This window comes from Cydia fagiglandana, chromosome 5 (genome assembly GCF_963556715.1).
Source record: "Cydia fagiglandana chromosome 5, ilCydFagi1.1, whole genome shotgun sequence".
In the NCBI taxonomy this organism is placed as follows: Eukaryota; Metazoa; Arthropoda; class Insecta; order Lepidoptera; family Tortricidae; genus Cydia; species Cydia fagiglandana.
The window spans coordinates 12,263,797-12,290,531 of record NC_085936.1 but is presented as its reverse complement, the minus strand read 5'-3'; the positions used below and the strand labels follow the sequence as shown (position 1 = coordinate 12,290,531).

Below are 26,735 nucleotides of genomic sequence, written 5' to 3'. Positions count from 1 at the left end.
ATTATATTAAATATAACAACACAAAAACAAATTCGGACATAGTACATGCAAACAAGTCAGTTTGATCAGCCACTAAATTTAGTGTACGAACTGTGCGACTGAGAGGCGCCTTACGCTACGTCTTACGTAGGCGAACAACGCGCGAACGCGCCGCCTGACGCTACGTCTTACGTAGGCGAACAACGCGCGAACGCGGCGCGGCGCGGCGCGGCGAAATCAATCCTTTGATGCCCATAGAAGTGTCCTACGTAAGCGATCTCGTTGCGAACGCGGTGCGGCGCGATTTGCACGCGAATGTCAGGCGGCGCGGCGCGGCGCGGCGCGGCGGCGGCCGCTTTCGCCGCGCCGCGCCGCGCCGCGTTCGCGCGTTGTTCGCCTACGTAAGACGTAGCGTGACATTCGCGTGCAAATCGCGCCGCACCGCGTTCGCAACGAGATCGCTTACGTAGGACACTTCTATGGGCATCAAAGGATTGATTTCGCCGCGCCGCGCCGCGCCGCGTTCGCGCGTTGTTCGCCTACGTAAGACGTAGCGTTACGAAGCAGGTTGGTTCTGCCGATCGGCTCCACCAACAGACGCGGTCGCCGCCTCCGCTCCACGTACCCGTCGGGCACACATATATTAATTTGTTGTAGGATCCCCGGGTTGTAAATACTACCGCGAAGGATCCGCACTAAGTAGCACGCAAGTGCTAGATCTCTACGTGTTTCTAGTTTATTATAACCCACCATACCTATTACGAACAGTGTGGGATACATCAGCGGATAGAAAGGATACACTCCGTACAGTTACCAATAGATGTACCTTGTAAACTTATTCTGTATCCTTTCTATCATGACGCTGTACTTCGACTCATGTGGAGCCCATATTGCAGCATTGCATTCCAGTTGGCTTCGTACTAGGGCATTGTACATTATAGTAGAAAAGGCGGCAAATTTAAAAAAATGTAGGCGCGAAGGGTTCTCGTCCCATAGAAAGGAATCGAGGGAACTCCTCAAATCTTAAAGGCATACATATAGTGATTTTTGGGTTTTTATCAACAAATCAAGCATATACACCCAAAAAAGTGACATTTGATGAAGTGGAACTGCTGATGATGATCAGAACGGAACTCTTTAACGACGCATAGTTCACGGTTGGCGATTTGTCCTCTTCGTTATGTTTGTTAAGCAAGTTAAGTTTTTAAGCCACATTTTTGTCAAGCTCGAGTTCTGATGATGGGATCCATGAGGAATCAAGGGAACTCCTCAAATCTTAAAGGCATGCGTATAGAGATTTTTGTATTTACATCAGAAAATCAAGCATTTTCATTAAAAACTGTTGCATTTGATGAAGTGGAACTGCTGATGATGATCAGAACAGAACTCTTCAACGACGCATAGTTCACGGTTGGCGATTTGTCCTCGTCGTTATGTTTGTTAAGCAAGTTAAGTTTTTAAGCCACATTTTTATCAAGCTCGAGTTCTAATGATGGGATCCATGAGGAATCAAGGGAACTCCTCAAATCTTAAAGGCATGCGTATAGAGATTTTTGTATTTAGATAAAAAAATCAAGCATTTTCATTAAAAACTGTTGCATTTGATGAAATGGAACTGATGATGATGATCAGAACAGAACTCTTAAACGACGCATAGTTCACGTTTGGCGATTTTTCCTTTTCGTTATGTTCGTTAAGCAAGTTAAGTTTTTAAGCCACATTTTTGTCAAGCTCGAGTTCTGATGATGGGATCCATAAGGAATCGAGGGAACTCCTCAAATATTAAAGGCATACGTATAGAGATTTTTGTATTTACATCAGAAAATCAAGCATTTTTATTAAAAACTGTTGCATTTGATGAAGTGGAACTGCCGATGATGATCAGAACAGAACTCTTCAACGACGCATAGTTCACGGTTGGCGATTTTTCCTTTTCGTTATGTTCGTTAAGCAAGTTAAGTTTTTAAGCCACATTTTTGTCAAGCTCGAGTTCTGATGATGGGATCCATAAGGAATCGAGGGAACTCCTCAAATATTAAAGGCATACGTATAGATTTTTTTGTATTTTCATCATAAAATCAAGCATTTACATTAAAAACTGTCGCATTTGATGAAGTGGAATTGCTGATGATTTCCAGAACAGAACTCTTCAATGACGCATGGTACACGTTTGGTGATTACGAATTTCGATTTTGACTTGGACTGGGACCCGGACTCGGACTCATACCCGGATCCGGTTCGGACCCGGATCCGGTTCGGACCCGGACTCGGATCCGGATTCGGACCCGGACTCGGACCCGGACCTTGACCCAGAAAACCACTATGATACCTTAACTAAATAAACAACTATGATTACCTATCATAAAATTAATGTACCTATGTATAAAGTACGATGATGCCAATCTTACTAGCCCCTCCCGCTTAAACCCCCGTACACCGCACGGCATGCGCCATTAAGTGGGTTAGGTTAGGTTTGAACTGCGATCCTCACAGAACCGAACAAGGATTAGGTTAGGTTAGAACTGCGAGCCTTACAGAAACGAAATGCTACTTGAAAAGTGGGTTTGATTAGGTTCGAACTGCGATCCGCACAGAACCGAACTGCTATCTGAGGAGTGGGTTAGGTTAGGCTAGAACTACGACCCTCATGGCTCCTCTTCACGATGGGCCAACGCCGGCCACTCCAAGGGACGCATTTATGCGTTAGAGGGAGCAAGTGATATTGCTATCTCATTCTACCGCAATGCTGCGTCCCTTGGAGTGGCCGGCGTTGGCCCATCCTGTAGAGGAGCCATTATACAGAAGCGAAATGCTAGTAGAAAAGTGGGTGGTTTTACCTCCTTTTCTACATAGTGTACCATCTACAATAATCTTTCATCGGCCCCCATGGAAGTCGGTTTTTTTTTCTTAAAAATTATTCTACTGACAGGATTTGCTTAACCAAGTAGGTATATGTTATCTCTGTGGCACAGGCATTATCGCTGGGCGACGCTTGCTTCTACTGTGGCTGGCATAGTACACCATTAGCTTTGCTGGTACGCCACGACCTGATTATCTTCATCCTGCGCGCGCAGCAGCCTGTCGCCATCAAGTTCACTGGTCTGCCTGAACTGCAGCTCGAGACTTTCTCTTCGGTACGTTCCTGTAGCTATATCGGTAGATTAAACTGTTTAGACGACAACGGTTTCACTCACTTGAATTTTTAGTCGTTATTGGCGACTTTTTGGCTATTGTTAGGTATATTAAATACTCGAGTATTTACCTAATATCTTTTAATTTGCTGTTTTGTTGCAGATAATGAGCACTGCGTACTCTTATTTCAACATGCTACGACAGTACAATTCTGAGTGAAATCTCAGCGGTCTCTCACATGTACGTGTATTTTGATTTACCTACACTTAAAGTTAAATATTATGCTGAAAATATATTTATAAATACAAAAGAAAGTATAAACTTAATTATTTTTTAATCATTTTAAAGATTTCCTTGTTAAGCTTTTTATTATCGCACTTCATTACGGAACCATAACGAATATTAAAGGGCAAGGACATTCGAAGGAATAATGGAACGATTTAATTCCAATTTTCTCATTACCGTTAACTTCATTAGCTCATCAGGGAATATTCGCAATAAAGCTGCAATTTCTAATTATTAAATAGGGCCATTATATGTTAGCAAGCTCGTGTAAGTTTAATATTACGAAAGTACCGACACCGACATGAAGACTCTCATCAGTACTGCGAAAGCTTTTCTGTACAAAAAGGATTTCGAGTGGGACAAAGAAATCACGCTTCAGAATTTCCATCCACAATTACAAATATTCTTTGCGATTAATGGAGTTTTCTTTAACAACCGTGAGTCGAACATAAGGTATACCGTCTCATATTTCATAGGTTAAGTATAATTTTGTAAAATGTAGTATAACCCAAGTCGCAAAAGTCTAACTGTGGCTAAAAAATCTATGTTCCTACCTAAAGGCAATGTGTAAAAACAAAAAAATGGTAATATTATACTACTATTATACAAAGTAGTCCTACCTAGCTATAAGAATACTTGCTATATAGGGTGCCATGTGATTCTATGTTTTTATTGTACCAACTATGCAAATAAACAATTTCCATTTCTATTTCGACATTTTGCTACACTTAAACGCATGACAGCTAGATCATTTTTTGTATGTACACTGTATTTTTAAACATAACAATATACTGAATCGTATTTTACTAAACAAAATATTTTCTCTGGTTCCCTTAGATTCATATTTCCGGTACTAAGCTCCCTTATAACATTGGTCGCCGTGGCGTTCCAAATATTTTTCATATGGCATGGTATCTCCATTAACGACTACGGGTTCGCCACCGAATGCTTTTGCTACTTCTTCATCCTCGGCTCTGTGGGGATCGTCTACTCCAGCGTGCTACTTAATAGACTTAAAGTCTTTAAACTCTTGCACAATATGAACAAAGATTTTCTTTTTATTTGCAAATTAAAGGCTGAGTACAGGTAAGAAGCTGAGGACAATTGCAAGGTCATAAATGTCCTGTTTTATGAATCAGAAGATAAAGAACAGGAGAAAACGAAGTAGGACTAGTTCCTACTATTAGTTCCATCGCTTGTGCAAATACAATGTAAATGAACAATAATAAAAAACCGGGCAAGTGCGAGTCGCACTCGCGTACGAAGGGTTCCGTACCATAATGCAAAAAAAAAACAAAAAAAAGCAAAAAAAAAACGGTCACTCATCCAAGTACTGACCACTCCCGACGTTGCTTAACTTTGGTCAAAAATCACGTTTGTTGTATGGGAGCCCCATTTAAATCTTTATTTTATTCTGTTTTTAGTATTTGTTGTTATAGCGGCAACAGAAATACATCATCTGTGAAAATTTCAACTGTCTAGCTATCACGGTTCGTGAGATACAGCCTGGTGACAGACGGACGGACGGACGGACGGATGGACAGCGAAGTCTTAGTAATAGGGTCCCGTTTTACCCTTTGGGTACGGAACCCTAAAAAGCACCCAGAACAAAAATCAGTTCAATCAGTTGGTGGTGTATCGTCATCATCATCATCATTGGCATTTGTCTGTTGCAGACGACTTAGGGTGTAACATCGCGACGAGACACCGTTTTTGGTGGTGTATAATATGTTTATGCAATTGCACAATTTAACTACCTAAATAACACAAATTGCTGTAAAGGAAATATAGAAAACATCTTTGTGCTGTATATTTATTATAGATTGGTGCGAGTTTAGGTTTAATAAACGGCCGTCCGACCTAATTCACCGTAGCAATATCAGCTTATTTTAGAAAATATAAGATCTTGACATCATTAATATAATTTACATCGGGTATTCAATGATTGGTTTGCTAGCAAGCGCAGCGTAAGATGTCCACCCACAAGATGGACAGACGACCTTGTTAAGGTCACCGGAAGACGCTGGATGCGGGTCGCTTCCAACCGGCACGTACCTATGGAGGTCCAAGGGGGAGGCCTATGTTCAGCAGTGGACGTCTTATGGCTGAGATGATGATGATTCAATGATTTTGTAAAATAAGTACTATTGCTTCGAAGAATACATTAAATTTCTTTTATCTTTTAGAGACACATTTTTAACGGGGCAACTACTCATTTGGCGACTCTGTTGGTCATGGATAGGGTTCATTATTTTCGTATCAGCTTTGTACGTTTCCAACACGATGCTGTACCTGCTGTACCAGAGCACGTTGGCCACGCAAGACGAGCATATGATCAGACCACTGATCTTCCCGATGTGGCTGCCAGAAGATGACCCTTACAGGACGCCGAACTATGAAATATTTCTTTCTCTGGAAGTTGTACTCATATATGTGGTGGTATTGACCTTTGGCTGTAAGTTTTGTCTTTGCAATTTTTTAAATTTTAACATACTCTGACTAAATACTGTAGGTATTTCATAATACTTTCCATAACCTATGTGTAATTATGTCGCTTCTAATTCTTTCGACTTATTTATGCCTTAGGGTGGTATTCGACGTGTCGAATGTACAGTGTGTCTTACTCTCTCATTAAGCAGAATATGAAACGCAAATACACATTGGACCAAGATATTGGACAGATAGAATACCAACCTTAGGTTCTTTTACTACTACTCCAAGCATCAATCATTTGAAAAGAAGCTGTATAAAATAAATTAAAATAGTATTTCACAAATAAATCACAAGCCTTATTTACCAATGCGTTAGGGACCGTTAATATATCCGCCTCATTGGCAGAATAACCAGAGGAACCTTTTGATCTCTTCACGCTCAATTCCTTACCACTGTTGTAGTGTACGTATACATACTGTTCCACCTCCTGCTGCACTACTACAACCTGATGGACGTGATCCTGATCGCGCTGGAGGAGCTGTTCGACGGGCTGGACGAGTCGGTGGTGGCGCTGCCGCGCGAGGACCCCCGTCGCGTGGCCGTGCAGAACGAGCTAAACATCAGGATGGCCCAGATTGTGCGCTGGCACCTTTCAGTCTTCGAGTAGGTCCATTAGTTTCCTCGACATGTATGATATGCTTCTATATTTATTAGTGTAATCATGAGGAGCCCGGAAGACTTGTCTTAGTAACAATTCAAATTGTGCGCCTTAGCGGCACTACCTATTAGCAGTTCGCGACGCGATTGGTGACGATCTGACGATGTCATCATGCTAGTATGCATTTTACCACTGTGCTTTAAAAACAAACTTCTGCTTTGAAAAATATTAGTTACAATGCAAAGAGGTAAAAATTAGGCTCCCTCGTACCTTTTGAGCTCTCATACTTATATACGAGCATGGAAAAATCTTTAGGTTTTACATTGTCTACTTTCCATGCAGTTCTGTGAACGACATATCTTCAGTATACGGTCCGACGCTGGTCTACCAAGTAATGTTCAGTTCTATCGTCATATGCTTAATGGCATATCAGGTTGCAGAGGTGAGTATATTGGTCGGACTTATTTACTGCATGCACTAAAACTATATTATACTACAACAGTCAATGTTTACACACAGACCTGTCGTAAATTTGGACGCAACCGAAATAAACGGTCACAATCTCATGCTATGAGTAAAGTACAAAAGCCTATGTGTGATGACTGTTAGGTAGTTGTCTCATAAGATCCATCAAGAGTTGTTAACTGTGCACATTGTTACTTCAAATCTCTCTCTTCCTAGCTATCTATCACACATGGTGGCGGGGTCAGCTTTCCTGTTTAACCTTCTCGACTTCGCCCTGTCCAGTGTCCACGCCATCGTCCTCGGATAACTTGCACACACTCATGTCCTTTAGCACTCCATTCTTCCATCTTGTTCTGGGTCTGTTTCCATGTTGTTACTTCTAATGAATCGTAAAATCATGTAAAACTTTTCAGCAATTGTCGGAAGGGAAAATAGACTACCTGTTCGGTGTTTTGGGCATTGGCGCATGTCTCCAGCTCTGGATCCCGTGCTATATTGGAACTTTGCTACGCAACAAAGTAAGGGACATATTTTTGCGTTAGGCAATCCTAGCATAAATCCTACGTAAGTATACGTATAGCTTACCTTTTTGGTAACCCTCTATACATGACTCTTTCGCACGTATCTGAAGTTATATAGAGCTGCATCAGCAATGTGATTCTTTCGGCCGTGTAGTTGCAGTTAAAACTTAAAACTGAGCCTCTGACTTTTATCCTTAACAGCAAATATACCTAGTCATGAGATATGTAGGTATAAAGATAAGACAGGATACTCAGTCTACATTTGATAAACGTTGTTGTACTTTGTTCTTTTATTAGGACAATAATCCTAGCAACATACGCAAACGCGCGGGTAAACGCCCATCTATAGCGAACTTTACGTTGCTGTCTCTAGGGGTTCTTCGTTGGCGACCGCTGCTTCTACTGCGGGTGGCACGAGACGCCATTGTCTCGATTGCTGCGGCCCGACCTCATCATCTTCATACAGCGCACGCAGCGGCCCGTCGCCATCAAGTTCACCGGGCTACCGCATTTGCAGCTCGAGACTTTTTCTTCGGTGAGATTGCTTCCCTACGTGTATACAATACATCTGCTCCATGTGACATTGGAAAACTCATTCTATTGTTTAAATAAAGAAAACTACGGGTTGAAGTCGCCCGCAAGCCCTTAATTCTGACCCGCCGAAAGGACGTTGATAGACTTGATAGCGGTGGGAGACCAAAGGCCATACAAGCTGATCCGCGAAAAGAAAGCGGAAGTGCCGGAGGTCTCGCCGTGGCCCTTAGGTCAACAGTTCTAGAGACACCTAGTTTTGATATTGTCGCGCAATAAAGTATTTACATTTGAACTGGTTTTCCAATGTAACATACGGTGGACAGACTACAGTACAGATTCAGGCTGGTACGGTCCTTTATTTTGGGAGATCAGTACAAAGGCCTTTAATGGCTTTAATAACCTTTGAAAAGATAGTACATATGTAGAACTCTAAAATAACAAGCTCGCCTTATTTAAACTTAATTCAATGAATATATTATCGCAAAGTTAAAGGAGAGATGTCTGTAGTTATTTATTAACCAGGAAGTCAACATCAAGAAACCATCTGAAGGATGTCAATAAGATAATAAAAGCATCCAAGTAGTCATAACAATAAGGACACCTTATTGCTATATTAATTATGTTTATAACTACTACAGCTACGAGTTTTAAAATTATGAACATGATTTGACATTATAATGCATTAGGGTAACCCTGATCTGATTCGTCTCGATCTACCCTATTTGCAGTACCGTACCGTAGTGAAATCCCTGCCTTAGTAAAATTTTAGTAACCTTATGTTATGTCAAAAAAGGAAAGAGTGCCTTATTTGAAATCAAAATCAATCAAGGGCTGAGCAACGAAATGGAAATACCTAATGGAATAAGGCGCCTTGCAGTACTCCCGCAACTAAACTATATACACTTCGACATCTCGGCAGAACAGATTTAAGTTATGGTGCAAATTTATGTTTGGACATGGAAAATGGTACAATGAAGTAATTGTAACATTTGTAACAGATTTAAGTTATTATGCAAATCTATATTTGGACAAGGAAAATGATACAATTAAGTTGTGCTAAATAAACATACCCGATAACTTTGCTCCTGTGACCCTAAACCTAACTTGTTTGTTGCAGATAATGAGCAATGCATACTCTTTATTCAACATGTTGCGCCAGTACAAGTAATGCAAGACATGAGACGGTTATTATACTCTACAAGTTGGTCAAGCAGATCTTGTCAGTTAGGAAAAGGCGGCAAATTTGAAAAATGCAGGCGCGAAGGGATATCGTCTCATAGAAAATTTTAATTTCGCGCCTTTTCTACTGACAAGATTTGCTTGACCATCTATGATGACTGGATATTACTTATGATTGTAGGATACAGGAATTATGTAGGATAGAAAAACTTTGCCATCCTCGTTAATGAAAGGTTGCAATCAATAGGTACTACTTAATGAGCACTTGTACTATAGATACATTTCGCGTCGAATTACCCTATGACAGTTAATTTATATATGGACTCTGTCACGTAAAATGTTTTTTTGGTAGTTAAGAACCACTTCATTCTAGATATGATGCAACTTTAGAAACAAATTATTTTATTAAATATTTCGATTTGTGTTTTTTAAGTATATATTTTTTTTAATTGATAACAATAAATTGCTTGCGATAGACGATGGCCTATTATAGTTCAAATAGAGCCCGACGGCTAATCCTTTTGTCTATTGTTAAGCAAAACCGCACGTGCTTACCTGCGAAAAAGGGTCTTAAGTATTCTATTTGGCACCAGAGCGCGGGCTAGTCCAACGCTCAAAAAACCAGTGTAGGTGCGCTCTCCGATAACGCGCCTTTGTTACGCATCTCGATGACACATTTTAGACTGGTTCTGTAGCGTTCGACTCGCCGGTACTCAGTAACCGAAGTACTTACTGGGGCCCGATTTTTGAATTTCGACCATTCGATTTCGTGTATTTCGTTAAATAATATCTCCACTACTAGGCGTTTAAATTCTACTAATAGAATTGAAATAGAGTAGTGTATACCACTAGATTCGAAATTTCGATCGCTCGCATTTCAAAAATTAGCATTTCGGCGTTTTCCGTCGATTTTCGAGTGACGAAATCCAGCGATCGAAATTCAAAAATCGGCCCCCTGTACTTTTTATGCAGGTGGTTGTGGCACGTGTCAGGGCGGTTTTACTTAACAATAGACAATAGGATTAGCCGTCGGGCTCTATTTGAAACCTACGAACTATACATCCATGCACACATGTCTCTCTGTCATTATTTTAAACTTAAGCAGATGTACATATGAAACAGTAGTTCAAAGTGTTACTTACGTATATTTTTACTAATCAACAATAAATAAATCTACAATAATATGAGTATTACTCGTACTTGTTAGTCAGTGCAAGGAGCCTTTGTGTTCCGGCAGCAGGAAGTATATCGTAACGGGGCCCTTCGATGTGTGGACTATTTCAGTATGGCGGATGAGCTGTGTTGCTGCTAGCCCATACAGGAGGCATGGAATGCCTGGAAACAATGGAATATACTTGGTCAAGCAAATCTTGTCAGTAGAAAAAGGCGGCAAATTTAAAAAATGTAGGTGCGAAAATGGTTACCGTCCCATAGAAAATTGGAATTTCGCGCCTTTTTCTACTGACAAGATTTGCTTGACCAAGAATATATCGTCAGGTGGGAGTGACATCGTCACTGTGTGATAAAACCCCTTAAAAAAATAGATTTAAAAAATATCGTCAGGCGACAACCAAATCTCAATAATCGCAATAAACAAAAATCAACCTTGTTTTGTTACCGGTACGGTTTAGTATGGCTTGGTTGTCACCCTGACACTATCTATAAACTAGCTTCTGCTTGCGACTTTGTTTACGTCGGCTCAATAACTAGTCGGGTCCACACAGAGCGAGCATACGCGCGAAGCAATTTTCTCGCGGACAAAACGGCCCGTGTAATAGACGTGCGTCGCGCGCTCTGTGTGCCCCCGGCTACTCGATCGCTTTTATTTATTTTTGGTCATTCGGCCCGATTCTAACTTTAAGATAAGTCAACTAATAGATCTAGAAACGACATGGATTAGATATGTCAGTGTCAAATATGACGTTTCTTCAAACAAATACGTCACTTTTGGCACTGACACATCTAATCCATATCGTTTTCAGATCTATTAATTGACGTATCTTAAAGTTCGAGTGTGCATTTCTGGATTTTTTTCCCGAGAAGAATGACCAGGGCTGCCAGATCGTATAATAGGCTACTAAATTCGTATAATGAAATTATTTTCGTATACATGTCGTATAGTTGGTCAATCGGTATAGTTGGATACGAAAAAAACACCGATGTTTAAACTACTGTCATTGCTTCAAAAAACAGTGTGCCAATGCTGTTATACGATTTAATGGAACGGCAACTACTTAAATACACGTCAACGCGGGCTATAACCGCGAAAATCCAAGTGCGCAAATTGCGGGCATCTTTCTCTGTCACTCTTATTACTCTGTCATTGGAGTAAAAGAGAAAGATCCCCGCAATTTGGGGGCTTACCGCAAAAACCGAAATTCACCAGTTATTAAAAAATCGATTTAAAATAATAGTTTTTTTTTTGCACTCGTATAATGCAATCGAATTTCGTATAATTACGGGCACAGGATCGCATAATCAAGATTTATGTACTGGCAGCCCTGAGAATGACTAAGTGGTGGACACAGCTAGATAGGTATAAATTATAAGTGGCGGTAGTTGAATGGATCTGGCTTGCAACAAGATGCTAATAGGAGCAGCTCAACATTTAGACAATTGTAATATGTTTGCTACTCAGTACCTATAGCCTACATAAATTTTTAAAATATGGTCTTCCTTTATAATATGTTTAACATATTAACCCAAATGAACAACTAGTTAATCTGGTCAAACACAGCTACTAAAGTTTATTTTCAGTCAAATAATGCTGGAAATTTAGGAAATTTCTCAAGGTTCTCAAATCTCACCAAAAAATAGGTAAGTACTTACCAAAATTGGCAACTTTGATGATTCTCATAAACTTGTCAGAAGCCGTCAGGTCCTCTACATGCCTCCGGGAGCAGTGGTACTTGATGTATGGGTAGCAACCGGTCCGTAGTATCTGGTAGTTGGACTTGCCCACTTTCCAGTTGAAATTGGACATGCCAAACTGGTCATCCTTTACACTACTGTACTGAAATCAATTTATGATTTGTTAAGGGAATGTATATATGAAAGATTGGGGATTTCACACGTTAGTTCGAGAGCAAAACTTGTTTTATTTATAAATCTCTTGTATAAAGTTTTATAGATACCAACATTGGATGGTGTCTGAACAGACAGAGCTGAGGTTTGAATGAAATATAAAGAAACTTTAATTTTGAGGAATAAATATTCTAATTAGCATTAGCATTTCTCAACAGAGATAAGGAGTCAGAATTTAGGCTGAGGCCAGATTTTACCTTTACAAAGTAAGAGGTCCAAGGTGGCTCATTACACTGCATCAAATACGCTGTAAGAACTTCAGAAGCCTCTGGTTTTTGTTTAAATATCCGTAAAACCTGCAAGGCTACTAGTTTTTTCTTAAGTAATTGTTTTGTTGTGTTCAATGACATTTTTTTCTTAGAGATTAGTAACTTGAAATACTTGTGTTATTGTAAAACCTCTGTAGTAAACGGTGTTGAGCTAAAACCATTATTAGTTTGCAAAAAAGAGATTATATTAAACTTGTTACGAAAGCTGAAAACATCAGCTGTTTTTGACGTAAGACGGAGACCGGTGACACTGACAGTGACAAATTTCTTGACACTGACAGCGAGCGTTTAGATACTGCTTGAAAGATTAAAGGGGTATCCAGACGGGGCTGACGAAATCAGTCGATTTGTTCAGGAAAATAATTGGTCAATCTCATCTAGCATCCACACGTACACAAATTAAATCACCAATTTGCGCTCTGCTGTGAAAATTGGCATTTTTGTGTCAACACCTGCTGATATGATAGGGGAATCAAATTGGTATTTGCGTCCGCACGGCCCTGTTCGATCGGAGAATTTCATCAGATTGGCGAAAAATTGTCTCGAGGAACTCCGTCCGAACCAAAGAATATAATACTGTCCGAACGGTCCGAACTTCAATTTGTACAGTTTAGGTTTTTCATGGTAATTCCCCTAATTTATGTCATTCTATTACTGTTCTTTCTATTTGTCCAGAATACCGTCTTCTACATCTGTGAGGATTATATTGTCATTTTTTTACTGCAAATTGCTGTATATTTATCAAAGAATATAATACTCACTATATTTATTTCCTCCGAACCTTAGAGCATTTAGTAACTGGAGATGTCATCGGCGATGACTCATCGCTGTCATTTTCTTTACGAAACAGTGTGCCGATTTTTGCGGGGGAGGCCGAGGGGACGTCAAATGTATTGCTATACGTAACGTACAAATAGCCATGTCAGTCCATACAAAAGTTTGCACAATTATTGTACAAGTTTTACGGCAGAGGGGTAAGCTCTCAATGGCCAATCCAGTTATTAAATGCTCTAAGCTCTGAACGAATCCTAAATGAACTTCGTCATATCGAATTAAAATTATATTATTGGAGTTTGTAAGGCGTTCTTCACATTGGATGCGGATCTCCTCGCAGCTTCGGTATGCATCTAAAGCCCCCTCCAGACTATGCGCGTGAATCGCGGGCGAAGCCGCGAACGCGAGTGTGGAGTCGATTTCGCCGTCTGCGAAAATCGACGCCACACTCGCGTTCGCGGCTTCGCCCGCGATTCACGCGCATAGTCTGGAGGGGGCTTAAGATATACTTTTTGTAAACGTGAATTGCATACTAGCATACTAGTGCTTTCTCGCCCACGCACCGGAGGGATGCGGATACGCATCAGTGTGATAACCGCGTAAAAGTACAATTGAAACACCAATTAAAAATAACATCTTTACTTTTTCTATACACATTAAAAATAACAGAAATGCATTTCATTACTATTTTATTCTTATAATTACACATTTGATATATGTTTTGCCTATTCTACCCCATATTTTTATAAACTATTGAACGCGATAGCGTATAGTCAATTATTTAAACGTCGTCATCGACAAATTTGTCAAGAGGAATTAAAAGATTTAAAAGTAATAAATGATTTAATTATATATATGTACCTAATTGATTTATCAACATCAAAATGTAAGCTACATAAAGCTTACGTATATTATCACGTTTCCTTACTACCTAGCTCTTATAAAAAATGTGTTTTCAAACACAGCAGACTGAAAGGCCTCTCTACACAATTTCCTTATAATTTCCAATGTTTTTAAAATAGAATGGCAGGCATATGCACCATTGATCCTTAATACCTACTGCTTACCTAAGTTTGGTTTGGTGATTTAAACATTTAAGCTCTTACTGGTTGATATAACCTTTTGCTTACAATACAGGGCTAGTCACAAGTTGAAACAAATTATGTTCTTAACCTCTAGCCGCCCATACTTCAAACCTTGCCAAGCAAAATGAAATTTTATTTTGTAAACACAAAGTTCAAATTAGAATGGAACAGGAGACCTTTATATAGGTCTCTGGGCGGCTAGAGGTTAATACAATACTTCAAACAATTGAAATAAGAACTTGAGCAATTTGCATGAATAGTGTAAATAATGGTAAGGGGCATGGCAAACTGCGTCCGATTCACACGTCGCTCCGATAGCATAGCGTTGTCTCGCTCAAACTTCGGACGTGCGAATCGGGTTCAGTGTGTCATACCCCTATTAAGAACAGTGGGTCAATCGACTCGAACATTTAATAGCTGGCCAATTAACGTTTTAAATATAATTTTAGCCTTTTAAAAAATGAAGGTATACATTGCTGCCCTGATATATTTTTCAGTCATGATATAAGTCTTAGAATACGTCATTTTATCCTCTAGCCCAGCGGTTGACAACGGGCGGCCCGCGAACCTCACACTTGCGGCCCGCGAGCTTCCCTGGCTATTTTGTATGTAATAATGACAAACGACAATGTCTGATAAAAGTGATAAATAATTAACAAAGTGCGGCCCGCGTCAACTTTGTTAACTACTATATTTGACCCTTGGCTTCTAAAAAGTTGCCGGCCGCTGCTCTAGCTACTAGCCGCCGAGGCATCATAACTGGCCAAGATAATTAATATGTTGATTTGACAAAATAAAGATTCAAATTAGAATGGAATGGGAGTCCTTTTTATAGGTATCTGGGCTGCTAAAGGTCATATTAATACTAAACTAATAACACATGGCACGGTTAACATTCCGCATGCATGAAAACGTTTCGCCTTCGATATACATTCATTCAATTCCTACCACAAAAATTTACTTGATACGTAGGAAAATAATTTTGATAAAAAATTAAACTAACAAGTAATATATGTTTCAAATACATATTCTAAAAGTTATAAACATAAACAGTAAAGAATACAGTTAAATCGATTTAAATTTGGTGAACCTCATGTGTCAAACAAAAAGATTGAAGTATAGATACGTCTACACTACAGGAACTTTAACAAAAAGAAAGTTACATAACTGTACTTTTTGGTACTCTTAACATTTGGTGAAGATAATTAATAGTATATAATAAAAATTACTCTTAAAAATACTAAAACAATAGGTAAATATAGATGGCCAAGCAAATCTTGTCAGTAGAAAAAGGCGCGAAATTCAAATTTTCTATGAGACGATATCCCTTCGCGCCTACATTTTTCAAATTTGCCACCTTTTTCTACTGACAAGATCTGCTTGACCAACTTTTACTATTGCTTAGGCTGGTGTTCCACAAATTAATTCAATTCAAATTAGATTCAAACCAAATGTTTGTACATTTAATGTTGGGACCTATCATTTCAATATATTCTAGAACAAAAAAAAAAACAAATTAAAGGTCTCAAACTTACTTTTAATCGGCGGGCAACAATAGTGCCCCGAAAATAGCTGTATTATTTCACTTAGTACGGAATGACAAGGAGAGTATTGCATTTTAATTTTAATTTAAGGCTTATATTATACATAATACAAGCCTTAAATTAAAATTAAGGGCTGATTTAGGGCTCATTTAGATGACGCGAGAGCTCGCATGCGAGTTTCATTACATTGCGGGTTTTGATCGGTCGGTTCAATTGGACGTAACCAACAGTCCGCAATGTAACTAAAATCGCATGCGAGTTCGCGCGCTGTCTAAGGGCTGATTTAGACTAGACTTAAAGTAGACTAGTCGAGAGTACGGACTCTCTCGCGAATAATTCTCGCCGCCTCCATCAGTCCCAGGTCTTCGAGTATCAGCATCAGAGACTTCGTGGTAATGATATCATGGCCTTCCTGTTCAAAAAATATTGGATATACTAAACATGCTACTGTATAATTATGTTATTTATTAACTTTGGGAAATCTAAAGAATTGTTTTTAATCATTTATCCCTATCCGTCATTTTGACATTTCTGTTCGTTAGAATGAGACTAAATTTAACAGTTTTATTGTGTTAGTAAAACTGTAAGGCAATAAAGGCTATTTCAATTCAATTCAAAACTGTAAGTAAGACGTATGTACAAGTTTCTTGGAACTATGTTGCTTTTTGGTAAAGGAAAACACAGAGAAAAACTGATGCTCTTCTACTCACTGTGTTCTATATTAACAAAATCAATTCGAATTCGAATATCGAGCATGACTATTGTATTGATGAGTATAAAATCTCATAAAGTATGTTAAGGGCTGAAAAATCGATAAAGTTAAATTCTAAAATTGTATCCGTAATGAATGACAGAGGAATATCAATTGAAAACTGGTAATAAATTGATATCAGTTTTGAATACTACGCCTCTCATTGCGGCATAGTCAATGAGGCCATTTTGGCCATTTTTGAAGGGCTCTAGCGTCTTATAAAACAAAAAGCAAAACGGTCTGACACAGATATTGATAATATTAATCTGTGTTGAAAAAATCATTGCTGTAGCTTCAAAAACCACGGAGGAAACAGTCGAGTACGTTTGTATGGAGAAATAACCACTCCTGTTGGCTCTTAAGTCAACTGTAAAGTACCTTCAGCTGCGCCAGCAGGGTTTGTGTGGGGCTGGGCGTGTTCTCGTACCAGTTGGCGAGCGCGTCGTGCCGCAGTCGCGTCGCCAGGGCGCGCCACTCGCCCGACTTGTCCAGTACAGCGGCTAATTCAGAGCTGTATAGAGACAGGTCGCTCAGACATGACTCATCCTGTAGACAAAATAAAATACTAATAGTGTCAAAATCGTACAGTTTAAAACAGCGGTCGGCCACATAGTAGTTAGCGAAGTTGACGCGGGCCGCACTTAACACCGCACACTAGCGGTAACATTTATAATTTTAGCAGACATTGTCGTTTGTCAATATTACATACAAAATAGCAAGGGAGGCTCGTGGGCCGCAAGCTAGAAGTTCGCGGGCCGCAGGCAGACCGCGGGCTGCTTGCTGCCGACCGCTGGTTTAAAACATTGGAATGTAGACTAAATACTAGTGTCAAAATCGTACAGTCTAAAACATTGGAATGTAGAATAATACTAGTGTCAAAATCGTCCAGTCTAAAATATTGGAATGTAGACTAAATACTAGTGTCAAAATCGTACAGTCTAAAACATTGGAATGTAGAATAAAACTAGTGTCAAAATCGTCCAGTCTAAAATATTGGAATGTAGACTAAATACTAGTGTCAAAATCGTACAGTCTAAAACATTGGAATGTAGAATAATACTAGTGTCAAAATCGTACAGTCTAAAACATTGGAATGTAGACTAAATACTAGTGTCAAACTCGTACAGTCTAAAACATTTGAATGTAGACTAAATACTAGTGTCAAAATTGTACAGTCAAAAACATTGGAATGTAGATTAATACTAGTATCAAAATCATACAGTCTTAAACATGGGAATGTAGACTAAATACTAGTGTCAAAATCGTACAGTCTAAATTGTCTAAAACATTGGAATGTAGACTAAATACTAGTGTCAAAATCGTACAGTCTAAAACATGGGAATGTAGACTAAATACTAGTGTCAAAATCGTACAGTCTAAAACATTGGAAATAACGAATGTAAAAATCCCCGAATCGTCGGCATTGTCAGATCCGTAATTCCGTACCATTTTTACCAAACTTCATGAAATTATAAATGTCGCCGAGGGCCGAATTCTGACTCCTTTAAGACTGAAATGAAAAAATGCAAGTGTGTTTAAAGTATATCGTATATACCCCCTCATGGGCCGAGTCGTCTAAGCTGAAAATCGTAGTTAAAGACCAAAATGTAAGATAACATTGTCACTTTTTACCAGCGCGTCTTGTATTTATGTTAAAATAAGTAAATAAAAGTACTTTTTTTAACTTGTTTGAGTAAAATTATAAATAAAGAAATTATCTTAGTGCGTTCATTTATAAAAAAGGAATTTACATATTTATTGCAATTTATTGTTTTTTGGTCTTGAACTACCATTTTCAGTTTAGGTCTTGACGTCTGTGTCGCGGTCGAGAAGTGTCTTGTCGCGCGACAAGTGACTACGTCAAGTAAATCTCGCATCTCACCCCTTCATCGGCCGACTCGTATTCATCCTCCGGCTCGGATTTGACGTCGGTGTCGCAGTCGAGAAGTTCCGCCAGCGCGGCGCGCAGCTTCGGTTTGTCGCGTGATAAAAGCCATGCGGAATCCGTATGAGGTTCGTTTTTGTAAGGATCCGCCTATAAACATAAATATTTTGTAAGAGCACAAGGAAACACTACTATATTAGTATAAATCGGTTCGTAGTAGTAGATAAATTCGGCGTTCAAGCCTTAGGGTGGGTGAACTATTGATTTAAATCTGGTATAACAATAATAGTTGGGTTTCTTTTTCGTAATACATATACTACACACATGGAGTCATGGGCAGAAGCTAAAATATCTAGCCGTTATATCATATTTCCTTGAAAAAAATCTAGCCATTTTATCATGTTTCCGTTATTTACAGAAATAGGCAGAAAAGTTTAAATTAAATAAATACCACAGTAGAAATGATTAATAATTACCTTTCTGAGTATGAGCAATTTCATAAATTCGATGGTGTTTTCTCTGATTTCGCCGCCGCATACGATTTGGAGGGCCGTGTAGCCACGGCTGTCCACAGCATCGATGTCACTCTGAAATTATTACAAACATAAGTCGGGTTAAAACTACTGGGAACAAAAATGAATCCGAATCTTATCGGAATGTTTGATAACGGGGCTGGAGCCACGCGCGTCATTTGACGTGTTTGGCCGTCGAAATATACATTGTGATCAGCCAAAAATTTAACGGCACTCATAAGCGTTGTGACTTGTGACCAATGAAATGAACTAGGTTGTGACTGGGTCCGAGTTGGAGGAGTAATCTTATAGACTGCTGCTGTATACAGTAGTATCAAGTATACCTCGGGCATGTGCTCCAAGAGCACCCTAGCGAGAGCCAAGCGGTCGTCGTAAGCCGTGAGGTGGAGGGGCGTGCGGCCCTCCGCGTCGCGCGCGTTGTGGCTGGCTCCGTGTTGGAGGAGTAATTTTATGGAGTTCTTTGCTGCTTCGATGTCGGACTGCTCGATGCCTGGGACTACGGCTAAGTGGAGGGCCGTTTGTTTTTCTGTGGAATGGAAACTTATGTTAGAACGTTTTGTCTATTTTGTGTTCGTATATTTAACGATTCCAGCGGTAAGATCCAGCGAAGGTCCATTATAAAAAATCCATTAAGAAATAATAAACTTATTTAATTAGGTACCAGTTTGTGAATCGATCGATCGGCTTTTCTTGTTACATAATTCAAGTTACTATTTTTTTTTTGATTCCCTATACCCTATAGTAAGATTGTCTTATTTTTCGTTATGGTCGCCAACCATTATAGCGGAAGCAGTTATAAAGTTGACCCAAAAAATTTTTATTAAGCTATGAGCTTCATCACATATGTTCCTTGAGTAATTCTAAGCATTTCAAGCCTGGGAGGCAATAAGAAATGTGTGTCTACTCGGATTTGTAATGGATTCAAACTTTCAACCCCTTTTTAACCATGTTAGGGGATGAATTTTACAAAACGCTGAAATTACTTTTCCTGTCTTTTAATAATATCCCCAAATACAAAGATTCAAGTCCCGCGTTCGAAATTTTTTTTGATATCCATACAAACTTTCAACCCCTTTTTCACCACCTTAGGGGATGAATTTTCAAAAACGCTGAAATTAGTTTTCTTGTATTTTAATAATATATCGTTTTACGAAGTTTCAAATTCCTATCTTAAAATAAAACTTGAACCCCATACAAACTTTCATCCTCTTTTTAACCCCCTTAGGGGTTGAATTTCTCAAAATCGCTTCTTATCTCTTGTACACTTTATAAATGTAATCTAGTGTGCAAATTTCAACTTTCTATCTTTTGTAGTTTCGGCTCCGCGTAGCAAAAATCTCCAACCAAATTTTTCACCTTTTTACGTTTTTCTTGTAAAATTACTATGAAACTGAAAAAAAACAAATATCAGCAATGAATTCTACGTTTTTGGTCTATACGAAAATGATACCAAACTTGCCCTAGTACCCACCAGGATCAGAATAGATTTTTTTTTAAGATGACGGGTGGCGGCCGTCTTTGTACCCTACCCTCCTCCCCACCCCAGGCTAGAAATGTTTAGAATTACTCAAATATCAGATGTGATGAAGCTCATAGCTTAATAAAAAATTTTTGGGTCATGTATGGCAGCGTTACATAACTGATTCCAGTATTAGGACCGTATTTTATTAAGCCGGTACGGTCATAAGTCGGTATTACTAGCTATATTAATGCGGTTGACAAAGGACAAATATAAATATTACCAAAGAATGTTGCTTGTTTAAACTTTTTGAGGGTCCAAGAGACCAGAAAAGCTCACAATTGGTTGACTAGTAGAGAATCCCTTTAGGCATTAACCCATCGTATGTAGAAGCACCGTTCAGTGCGAACGAATTTAAACCTATTGTATTAAACAATGGATTTAAATTCGTGCGCACTGATCAGTGCGTAGACAGACGAAAGTTTAAGTCCGCCATTTGTACTTTATATGTTACATTGTGCAATAGTTTAAAATCAATAAATAAATAAATTCTCACCTTTGTTGACTGCGTTAAGGTCGCACGCCACTTTGTTCTTCTTGATGGCATGTAGTAACGGCTGCATGCAGACGCCGCACTGCGCGGCGTAATGAACGGCGTTGCTGCCATCCTGGTCGCCCAGCATTGGGTCGCCACCTGAACAAATTAGTATTGGTTAGTATTTATAACTTCACCTTCTAAGACCCAGCCATACAAATTAAAAACCCGTAATTTGCCAGCAAAAAACCTTTAGTGCAGGGAATAGAGTTGATTTTGGTTTTGTTTAAAAATTTAACGAAACAAAACAAATGCGACTCTGTTCCAATTGAATATGATTTAAATTTCATCGAACTGAATAACTAAGTACTTTAGGTAGGACCTTGAGCCTTAGGAGGTTATATAATAGACTCTGAAAAAAGTCATAAAATAATGAGAATTTTGGAGTTTTTACGTTATTATGCCGCTCCATAAGATGTGAAACAAGGATGCGGTATTAATTTTTATCCCTTAATTTATACATGTATTGTAGTTTCGTTTGCAAACAGCTGTATAACTTAGAATAAAAATACATTTTTTTTTTTTATTATTATGCATGGGTTTACTCATGGCCACAGACTAGCCGAGGCGTAGACGTAGCCATATTACTGTTTTTGTTTACCCAGTGGAACGCTGGTGGAGAATACCTTTTTTTTTGGAAAATTGTGCATTAATATAATATAAATTAAATCAGTAAATAAAGTAGACAAGAATAAATACTTGCGTAGGTAGTACCTAAGGTGTATTTGGGTAACTTCGACAGCGGGATAATTTTGAAAATTTCTAATACACTCAGCGTCACGGAAATCGCTCACCTTCGTATGGTGCGAGCGATTCTAGCTCTTAGTGAAAGGGTTTTGCCTTATTCAATTTGACATCATTTAAAAGCTAATTACCTTTAATCTGAGGTCTCTTTTTCACGTGTTTTCTTCTATTGTTAAGATTGTCGGCCTATGAAAGAATCGCTTGCACCCGAGTTACGTTGTACTTTGTTTTAAATCTACTAAGCACTTCATAAACACTTACACTAATTAATGCAACGGTAAGCGTATCCACAGAAGATAGTGTTTCTAGTTTAGTACATATCAGCGATTTTCAAATTTATCTCGCACCTCACCTATAGTCTGTACCTTTAGGTACTTATTTAAATAAAAGTAAACAAACAATTTGTAAATTTTCGGGTAGTCATAACATGTATTGGTTAACCAACCAAGTACAAAACCACCTGGATCTGTCACTGAACGACCTGACTTTAACCTACATTATTTGATCATGTAATGTTTTCATCTACCCTCAACTGGGTTAAGGAGCCAGTTGAGGGTAGAATTTGTTTACTTTTATTTAAATACCTAAAGAAACAGAGTATATAAATATATACGTTTGATAAATAATATACCGTTCGCTATGATGATGGTCACCAACTGCGGAAGGTCATTGACGATAGCCAAGTGTAGAATCGTCTGCTCGAGATCATTGGCGAGATTGATGAGATGGTGCATTTTCATAGAGTGCAGTAATTTCACTATGTATTCGAAGCTGACTCTATTGTTGCATAGGCTCATGTGGAGAAACCTGGAACAAACATGTATGAGGGCATTTTTATATAACTGTGTCACACTGTGTCCTATTAGCGGCCGGTTATGCTCTAGTTTCGTAGGATAGCGATGCCATCTCCATGCAAATACTATATACGAGATCCATTTTTAGTGATTTAGCCGTATTATTTAGTATGGAGACGGCCGCTATATGATGGCACCGCTTTCCTAGGAAAACCGATACGCCAAGCTCGAATTTAATATAAGTACAATTTTGTCAGTTGTTTCACTTGTTTCATAGACAATTGCCCCCTTATTCATAAACGTTTACTAAAGTCGACAAGCCGATAATAATCGTTTGCCCCTTTCCGACGTATTGGTATGATGGAAAAAGACAAACGATTATTATCAGCTTGTCACCTTTAGTAAACGTTTATGAATAAGGGGGTTAGATTTTATGTCCCAACTAGTGAATAAAAAAGCAAGTTGCACTCACGTGTCTCCGTTGGAAAGGCGCATCGCAAACAGTCGCTCAAGTTTTTCTTTCACCAGCGGCTTCTTGAAAGCAGTTTTGTTCCGTATAAGTTCGCAGATCTCTCTTACTAACTGAAATATAAAACACTCGGTAGTAAATAAATAAAATAAAAAATATTGGGGACATCTTACACAGAGCGCCCTAGCCCTAAACTAAGCATAGCTTGTACTATGGGTACCAGGCGACGATATAAACATACTTGTATAGATAAATACATACTTATATACATAGAAAACAACCATGACTCAGGAACAAACAAAATGCCCTTACCGGGATTCAAACCCAGAACCATCTAGGCCAGACCGTTCGTCATCAGTAGCTATTAATAGCCACAAATCAAATAGAATGACTTTTGTTTCATTGGTGTTTTGAAGCCATCTCTCTGGGTTAGTATTTAAAATCATAGTTCTGTAATATTTTAATTAGACAAACATGCATTTGTGTGGCTTCTATGCGACTAGTTCATAATATGCCATCTTCTAACTAAGCATGCTAGACAACGTGTTATATGTATTTAGGATTATTTTACATGGCCCAAAGTTAATACTGGCAAAGAAAATTTAGACTAGAGGAATATTGAGGCCAGAGGTATAGTGCCCGCTTTACGAGCGATGGCGCTATACCTTTGGCCTACTCTCGAGTAGATGGCGATACGATACCTTTTGACGTTTTACAAATATAACACATATCAGTGAAAAAATAAGGATCAACGTCAAAAGGCGTTCTAAAAGTGTTAATCATTTGTGTCGAAAGATGGCAGTAAATGTACTGACAACATAATTCACTTTGACAATATTCCTCTATTTCAAATTCTCTTTGATACGGGGTTGAGTAAGCGCATTGACATTTTTTATACATTACGTGGTCGCATGCGTTAAATGCTGCATCTATTGCACTACAACAGCACGCTTTAAGATATGCTCCTAAGTAGAGATGCAACGGATAGTTGTTTGGCCGGATACCGGATACCGGCCTGACCATCGGCCGAATATCCGGTATCCGGCCGCCGAATATTCGGCCAGCGGAACTATACCTACATTTCGGTTTTTTAGGTGCACATTCTGCAGGTTTGACCTGTTTCCTAGTAAACGTTCGTGCGGACTCATTTCTAGGTTCGAAATGAGTGCGCGTGCGACTTGCACTATGTGGAAAGTGGAAAGATTAAATTGTTTTAAAATAATAAACAACCACGATTATGACCTTATCTGATTCTTAAATCCAATTCGTTTACTCCGAAATCAAGCAATGTTACTATCTGGTATCCGGCCGGATAGTAGGCCACTATCCGGTATCCGGCCGGATAGTAAAAAAATGGCCGGATAGGCCGGTTACCGGATAGTAACCGGATATCCGGTGCATCTCTACTCCTAAGTCACATCGGTTATCTTTAAAAAATCCAACTAACAACATAAATTCCATCTAACTGTGTCAACGATGTCTCTTGGATGACGAGACAGAATCACTAAACGAAATACACCCACAAACGTAAATTAAACACCAAAAACAATGCTTCGGAACGTGCAAGCAACCAAAAAGATTAAGTTATTGAAACCACTAATGGCTCATTTAGACGATGTGAAAGCTCGCATGCCAGTTTCATTACAATCATTACATTGCGGTTTTTGACCGGTCGGTTGAATTGGACGTAACCAACAGTCCGCAGTGTAACTAAAATCGCATGCGACTTCTCGCGCCGTCTAAATCAGCCCTAATGCACATCCAAAAATCTCAGTCCGTTTAGGGTGTCCGGATGAAATAAGCTTCTTTGCTTTTTTCCTCCCGTTGTTTATATTTACTTTCTTAACCTCCGATCCGTGTTCGGGCGTGTAGACGGCGGTGTACTCGGTCGGCTTGTCCGTTATATTGTGGGTCTTTACTTGCGAACGGGCGCCTTGTTGTACTTGCGTTTTGCGTTGAAGTGTAGCCTGAAATGTGTACACATTATAAATATTGATCAAAAATAATTAGGGTAGTAAAAACACCACTGCATTTATATTGGTAAACTAACCTTTCCGCGTCCTGAATCTGCTTCCAATCGGTCTTGCATGAACTCGGTCATTGATGGAGTCATGTACTGCTGGCAAAATGCTGTAAACAAGCGATTTTTAGTGTTCCGTACAAAACTTTGTTTACGGAACACTTATGGGATCACTTCGGTCTTGCAAATCAGTTAAATACGTTTTTTTCAGAGACCGTTTGACATAGATACCTAAAATTTGGAACAGTTATAGCAATTACCACCACTCATATTGTAAATAAGTCAAAACTGCTTATTTCTTATTAAAGGGGGAAATTTAGGGGGTTGAGAGGGGTAGGCTGAAACTTTTTTCATTTGTAAGAATCGTGTGGGGTACCATTAGAAAGCTTGCAAAAAATTGAGTCGATGGACTGATTTTGACTTCATTTTAGACTGCAATAGTTTCGTCAAAAAATGCATTTAAAGTTGCAAGTTTTCATACAAAAATTTTCACCTCTGTCCTGGCGATTTTCGCGAAAACTATAGCTAACAGGCAGCTGACCAGTCAATACCCAACTTAAAGAAGCATGGAGACGGCGGGAAAATTATCAGCTTAACTTTATCTTTATTAGTTTTTCAACTGCAGCTTGACCTTTGGTTGCTTAGGGCTAGCTAACTGATGCTTACACTGGTCAATTCATATTAGGCGAGAAACATCCTTAGTTAAAACTTTGGCATTGAAATTTATGACTTATGTCTTTGACACAAAAGTTTAATTCTGCTTGCTTATTTTTGTGGGATATTTAATTTTATCTCAATAGCCTACTATAAGTATGAGAGAGATCTACAAAATACGACCTTATTATATTGCAAATAAGTTTCAATTTCGAACGGGCTTTCCAACCAATGGACAGTCAGCAGCAGAAGCCGCTATACACTCCAGGTGCTCAAAGAGAGGTAAACGTTTAAACTGTCAAAAAGTTGTTGACTGTCATGGTAGTATTTACTTGTGAGCGCTCAACGTGTCACTAATATGTTAACAGTCGCTATTCATTAATTTCTACACTTACAACAAGTCATTGATACCTTAGCTGTCAAAAAACCAATGGTATCTAAGCGGTCAACGTGTCAAATATATCTGAACAATATGGAAAAATAGACTTTAAAGCATACAAGTATGGTCGAATATTGAATAAAAGATAGCCATGCTAATTTCAGGTAAAGCGTTTTGACAATCATCGAAAGCAGTACAGTCTTGTCATCACATACATCTATCTCACGTTTTGCCCTTCAACCATTTGACAGGAGCCTCTCGGTCAACTTACTGCAAACTATTTCTTTTAACAGAATCGTCAAGACGAATGACACATAGCAAAAGCTAACTGAAGCCGTATTTAGAGCCCATTGTCAAGGCACGTCGTGGTCTCAGTAACAGGCGTTTGCTTTTCAAAGCAGAGACCGCGGGTTCAAATCTCAGTCGTACGCACCTAGAGATTACAGGATTACAGCTTTTTGTTTTTTTTTTGGATTTCATTTCTATTATTAATTTGTGTCTTCTGGTTTT

General features: G+C 39.0%; 4 protein-coding genes across 8 annotated transcripts in view; 2 read left to right on the top strand and 2 right to left on the bottom strand.

The window, feature by feature from the left end:
• The window catches only part of LOC134664467 (odorant receptor 13a-like), a 38,925-nt gene extending 35,488 nt beyond the window's left edge, over positions 1–3,437 (top strand). For all 3 annotated transcript variants that reach the window (XM_063521136.1, XM_063521135.1, XM_063521134.1), the window contains 2 exons: positions 2,952–3,113; positions 3,274–3,437. In XM_063521136.1, coding sequence (XP_063377206.1) covers positions 2,952–3,113; positions 3,274–3,330 — 219 coding nt within the window. In that variant the 3' untranslated portion in view covers positions 3,331–3,437. The remainder of the gene's footprint in view (positions 1–2,951; positions 3,114–3,273) is intronic.
• A 129-nt stretch (positions 3,438–3,566) lies between these two features.
• Positions 3,567–10,368, top strand: LOC134664468 (odorant receptor 4-like). The gene is made up of 8 exons (XM_063521137.1): positions 3,567–3,849; positions 4,234–4,482; positions 5,583–5,851; positions 6,291–6,492; positions 6,830–6,929; positions 7,366–7,470; positions 7,847–8,008; positions 9,125–10,368. Exons 1-8 carry the CDS (start codon positions 3,698–3,700, stop codon positions 9,173–9,175), a joined length of 1,290 nt encoding a protein of 429 aa, XP_063377207.1. The 5' UTR covers positions 3,567–3,697; the 3' UTR covers positions 9,176–10,368.
• On the bottom strand, positions 10,312–12,784 carry LOC134664479 (uncharacterized protein C15orf61 homolog). 2 transcript variants are annotated; one of them, XM_063521154.1, is made up of 3 exons: positions 12,468–12,784; positions 12,016–12,199; positions 10,312–10,521 (listed from the first exon to the last, which is right to left on the bottom strand). In XM_063521154.1, exons 1-3 carry the CDS (start codon positions 12,618–12,620, stop codon positions 10,394–10,396), a joined length of 465 nt encoding a protein of 154 aa, XP_063377224.1. In that variant the 5' UTR covers positions 12,621–12,784; the 3' UTR covers positions 10,312–10,393. The 2 variants fall into 2 exon arrangements, with proteins under 2 accessions (XP_063377224.1, XP_063377225.1); XM_063521155.1 differs by having other exon boundaries at positions 12,016–12,194; positions 12,468–12,604.
• Positions 12,785–13,936: 1,152 nt separating this feature from the next.
• LOC134664459 (uncharacterized) overlaps positions 13,937–26,735 on the bottom strand; it is a 37,475-nt gene continuing 24,676 nt past the window's right edge. The window contains exons 12-21 of one of the 2 annotated variants that reach the window (XM_063521120.1): positions 25,223–25,302; positions 25,011–25,139; positions 23,176–23,285; positions 22,541–22,716; positions 21,127–21,264; positions 19,435–19,637; positions 19,055–19,165; positions 18,576–18,728; positions 17,072–17,239; positions 13,937–16,354 (exon numbers count right to left, since the gene is read on the bottom strand). In XM_063521120.1, the coding sequence (XP_063377190.1) occupies positions 16,247–16,354; positions 17,072–17,239; positions 18,576–18,728; positions 19,055–19,165; positions 19,435–19,637; positions 21,127–21,264; positions 22,541–22,716; positions 23,176–23,285; positions 25,011–25,139; positions 25,223–25,302 (1,376 nt within the window). In that variant the 3' untranslated portion in view covers positions 13,937–16,246. The remainder of the gene's footprint in view (positions 16,355–17,071; positions 17,240–18,575; positions 18,729–19,054; positions 19,166–19,434; positions 19,638–21,126; positions 21,265–22,540; positions 22,717–23,175; positions 23,286–25,010; positions 25,140–25,222; positions 25,303–26,735) is intronic. The other variant, XM_063521121.1, reaches the window with a different exon arrangement.